The sequence below is a fragment of the Mytilus edulis genome, chromosome 14 (genome assembly GCF_963676685.1).
Source record: "Mytilus edulis chromosome 14, xbMytEdul2.2, whole genome shotgun sequence".
NCBI classification, from domain to species: Eukaryota; Metazoa; Mollusca; class Bivalvia; order Mytilida; family Mytilidae; genus Mytilus; species Mytilus edulis.
The window spans coordinates 58,609,289-58,614,334 of record NC_092357.1 but is presented as its reverse complement, the minus strand read 5'-3'; the positions used below and the strand labels follow the sequence as shown (position 1 = coordinate 58,614,334).

Here is a 5,046-nt window from a genome sequence, read left to right as displayed (position 1 = left end):
CTCATATCAAAATATTTATAAAGCCAAACAAGTACAAAGTTGAAGAGCATTGAGGATCCAAAATTCCAAAAAAATGTGCCAAATACGGCTTAGGAAATCTATGCCTGAGATAAGAAAATCCTTAGTTTTTAATACCATATTATTGATATTCATGTCAACTCCGAAGTGTTGACTACTGGGCTGATGATACCCTCGGGGACGAAACGTCCACCAGCAGTGGCATTGACCCATAACAATTAATTACAATTCAACACATTTGAAGGAATTTAGCACTAGAACAAATCAAAATCAAGAGGGAAAACTACACAAAATACCGATATAACAGTCAATCAGTAATTGAAACCGACATTTATTTATTTTTTTAATATGGTTAAAGATGAAATAAGTTTTGTTTTGCTTGAAATAGAATCAAGTCACATTACATTTTACTGTTATCAACAGGTACTTAAACAAAAATCCACTGGACTGCTCAACATGTGAATTAGAAAAGTTAAAGAAATTGCTGCGAAATTTGATTAATTCCACTGCTTCGTGTGACAACACACCACTTATTGATCATATCTTCACCAACTGCACAGGTAGTATATCAAATGCAGCTTATATTTGAAATAAAAACATTTTATTCTGTAAAATGAAAACAGAGATATGCAGCATGCAGCTATGTTTTTCAAAAGTCCTTTATTCGATACAGTTAAATTCTCTAAGAATTCAATTCAGTACAAACATTTAATAACGGTTTGAACTTTGCTCATTGTTGAAGGCCGTATTGTGACCTATATTTGTTAATTACTGTGCCATTTGGTCTTTTGTGAAAAGAATGTTTGTATCAGGTCAGGAATATGACAGTTGTTATTCATTCGTTTGGGGTGTCTGAGTTTTGAATTTTACCATCTGATTAGGTACTTATCCGTTTTGAACTTTCTTCGGAGTACCTTTTTTTATGATTCTACGTTGTACAGCAATTAGACTGTTCTCATAATAATAATAGTACAGGTAAGACTAAATTTCTGTTTAATATTGAGTTTAAATATTTTATTTTTAGCATGATTAGGATTACAAATAAAAGTTTGCAATACGACCATCAAAAGAGAAATGCGAAATATACAACAGAGACATCCCAACTCATAGATCGAAAATAAATTGACAAAGCCATGGCTGAAAAGGAAAAAGACAGACAAATAAAAAAAGTACACAAGACACAACATATTTGGTGCTCCGGGAGGGTAGGCAGATCCTGCCTTACATGAGGCACCTGTCGTGTTGCTCGTGATATAACAAACCCGGTAAATAGGCTTATTCGACAGGTCACTTTTGTGGAAAGGGAATGGGATTGTAGTACGACATAAGGGACATATTCGATAAATATCTGTAAAACGGATATTCCGTAACAGTCTACCAACTCATAATGCCGTCCGTCATATTTACGAAGGAATGATTTCAACTTCACCATTTTGAACTCTCTGTCTAGTCACGTCCTTTTGAGAAGCAACCCTTCATCATGGGAATCGTGATAGGAAATTACAGAGTAGGATTTAGCCTCCGTAAAACAAGACACTTATATTTACGTTTCCCATTCTTTATTGTTATGAAACAAAGCAATAACTATTCTTTCAATTGGTCTTGTAGTTTGGAATGAGAAATACTTATGTAAAGTGTATAAAATTCATTTTTCTTAATTCTGTTGCAAGATGAAAGAGTCTTTGATTGTATGTACTCTGAAATACTTTTTGACTTTATAAGTATTCACATCTGATTCGCCCCACCTATAGAATAAGCAGTTTTTTTCAATAACTTTGTAGTAAGCAGTCAATTAACAGAGCTGCCCCTGTCTATTGATTCAATTTAGAGGGCAACAAAGTTCAGTGTTATAGCTTTGAATAGCATTATAATATTCCTAACTTAGGATAAACACATTCAGACAATACTTAAACCTGTGATGAATTTGGCAAGTTAATATGTCTAGCTCCGGTTAGGAACTTTTTTGTGTAAAGCTGTTATACTTTACAAAAAGAAAGTTCAAACTAACAAACATATGTGCAATACAGTACGATGTACTTTGATACCTTAATCTTGGTTTGCGATTTTTCTACTTTTCTTCTCACTTGTATATTCGAAAAACGTCCTCAATTAGTTGTTGATACTAAAAATTGATTTTATTTCTTTTATGATTTATTGATATTTATAAGTAAATGTGTCTCTTACTTTCTGTACCCGAATTCTGGTAAACTTCTTTGTCTTTGTAAATATATACTTTTGTCGTATCAGTATTTTATATTTTTTTCTCAATCATCTTTTTTCGCCACCATCAATCTTGTCAAGAGAAGCAAAACCCATTCAATCATTGAATATGATTTAGTACTTGAATAGTTACTACTTTGATTTCATGTGAAAATAGTTGCCGACAATTGCATTACTTCTTATTATGATGCTGTTTATTTGTTGAAAAGTTATTTTCTCAAAAAGACATGTTCTTACTCATCTTTGTGATTGATTGCTTGATTCCTGCTTGTTTACATTATTTATTTTTCATGGTTTGTTTCAGAATCAGTAACAACAGAATCATTTCAATCTTCTGTTGCAACAGATAGGTCAGCAAGAACAACAGAAAGTATTTCAGGTACGATCAGACCTCGTTTAATTAACGGAAGAAAAATTAAATATTTATCAAAAAATGAAACACGTAACACTAAAACGTTAACAAAAATGTATTCAATATATCCAGACTAGATCGGAAACAACAAACATATGTAAATATGCTTATTGGATGAGCATTTTAAAGTTGTCAATACTAAATCAGACATTATATTTAGATTTGATAAGCAAATTAATTATATATCATATTATTGTGGTATCACCTAATTTGAACAAAAAAAAAAACATATTAATCTACGTTACATTACATTACATTTATCAATCATCACTTGGATTGAATGTTTGTGCTTTAAATTCAAAATGTTACCCGTGAGCTGAGAGTGGTAGAACAAATTCATAATTTTATATTAATATTGTTTCGATCGAATAGCAAATTTACAAAGATTAAGACATTTGAACGTTATTGCTATGCCATTTTGAGGAACGCTTACAGTTATGCCAGATAAATTGAATGGTAAGAACAAAGATTTGCTGGTGTATATGAAAATAGTATCCTACAGATTACCAATGTTTCAAATGGGTAACAATACGCATACTGTTATACTAAGTGAAAAAATTTACTGGATCCGGAACATGAACCTTCAAGTGACGATTTAAGAGCTTTGGATTGGGTAATATTCATTCAAACGTAGCTAACTAAAATATTGATTTTAATCAGATTGTATAGCAATTGATTGTTATTGTTTTGCAGATATAAAGAATACTGAAGCAATTATTTATTTATCGTGTGGAGTTGGCTTTCTTGTAATTCTCATCTGCAGCATGGCTTGCTTTTACGTTGTTAAAAAATATCGAAATAACCAAAATCTAGGAATTAATCAAATTATCGATATGAATAACCGCGAAGCAGAGTTAGACAGTGAAACTCAAAGAAGCCCCACTATTTCATCAGAAAGGGGAAGTGGTTACGGATATGCCGAAATTGACGAACTTGAGATGTCTGAATTCATTCTCACACCATCCGAACAACTACATCTAGTACAAGACGACAACTCAAATGATTCATATGATCGGATCAGTTCACCAAGCAATGACTATTTAAACCCTTACGATTCATTGTTGCCTTCCTTGCAGCAGTCGGGGAACGACCAGGATGATTCGGATGAATATAGCAATCCTTATGAAGAGAACAGAGCGTACGACAATCTTTACCAACCCATAAGATTCAATCGACAGGACGAGTTCAGACAATATGCTAGTTGTTCAAGTGTACACTATTTCGAAGTCCTGGACGATCCCATAGGAAAAGAAAATGATGCAAGTATGAAGGAAGACAGCAAACAGTATAGGAAAACTTGGTAGGAAACACATTACAAAGACAGTTCGATAGCTATTTAATATATGCATAAATAAATGCGAAATGTGACTAATACTACTTACTATATAAAATGTCAACTTTCCTGTTTTGGAAATTATGATTTGAGATGTTAAATGCATGTGTGTAAAAGCTTTCAAGTTTTTAAATAGAAACAGCTGTCAATAAAGTTTAATTGTTTATTTATCTAATTATTCTGAACCGTTATTTCCAAAGCAGCTTAGCAAATATTTTAGGTTTTTGTTGTACTTTTACATTGTTGTGTAATCATAAGACAAACATTTCATATTGTGATCATAAATAAACCAAAACCATTATATTTCGCATGTTAATCGAAAGATAGCAGAGGGGCAATAAAAACCCAATTCGCTAAATGACACACATTACATGTGCAATATCATGACAAGCATTTGTACAGGAAGGGAAAGCAAACCCTACGGATATTTAGAATACCTTATTCTGCTTGATATTATCTAGTTCAAATGAGCTTTGTCTCAGATAATTACTATGCAGTGCAATCTGTGGAATCAGAAGGAAGGTTAATGTATTGTTTGTAGTTGCTCCGAAAATGTACTCACCATTGAATGGAATGTTTAAAGGGTGTCAATCATAAATGTCTTTCTAACACACTATCAGTAATTGCAAAATAGGAATTTGTCATGCAATGTTTATTTAGAAATAGTCACATTCAAAGTAGATACACTTTTGTGCTTCCGATAATGCAGACAAAAAGACTTATTAGCCAATTTATTACAGACATTTTACCAATTTAGCATTCTTGTAATTCTTGTAATTTATATAATTGTTATCAATTATAAAAGGCATATCCTTCAAAAAGCAACATATCCTCAAATATAATGGTATATACCACATTTTACCTAATATAATTTAGTCTTCTATAACGATACCTTTGACCTTTATTTGGTAACAACAATACAAACGGATATTCTGTTGGAATTAATTCAGATCAATCTAAAACAACAACATATATAATATAACAAGATAAGGAAACAAATCTAAGGAAGAACTCTAACGATCAAATTAGGGTTGAACTCTAACGATGAATTGTAGGGTACAAG

At 32.0% G+C, this 5,046-nt stretch overlaps 1 protein-coding gene across 1 annotated transcript; it reads left to right on the top strand.

Annotated features, from left to right (window-relative positions):
- Positions 1-434: 434 nt before the first annotated feature.
- Positions 435-4,193, top strand: LOC139502575 (uncharacterized). Its single transcript, XM_071292080.1, has 3 exons — positions 435-578; positions 2,543-2,617; positions 3,344-4,193. The coding sequence occupies exon 3, from the start codon at positions 3,415-3,417 to the stop codon at positions 3,952-3,954; it is 540 nt and encodes a 179-aa protein (XP_071148181.1). The 5' UTR covers positions 435-578; positions 2,543-2,617; positions 3,344-3,414; the 3' UTR covers positions 3,955-4,193.
- The last annotated feature ends 853 nt before the right edge of the window (positions 4,194-5,046 follow it).

Excerpts from the sequence above, each read along its gene's own strand:
- LOC139502575 (XM_071292080.1), top strand. The coding sequence starts at position 3,415 with ATGGCTTGCTTTTACGTTGTTAAAAAATATCGAAATAACCAAAATCTA.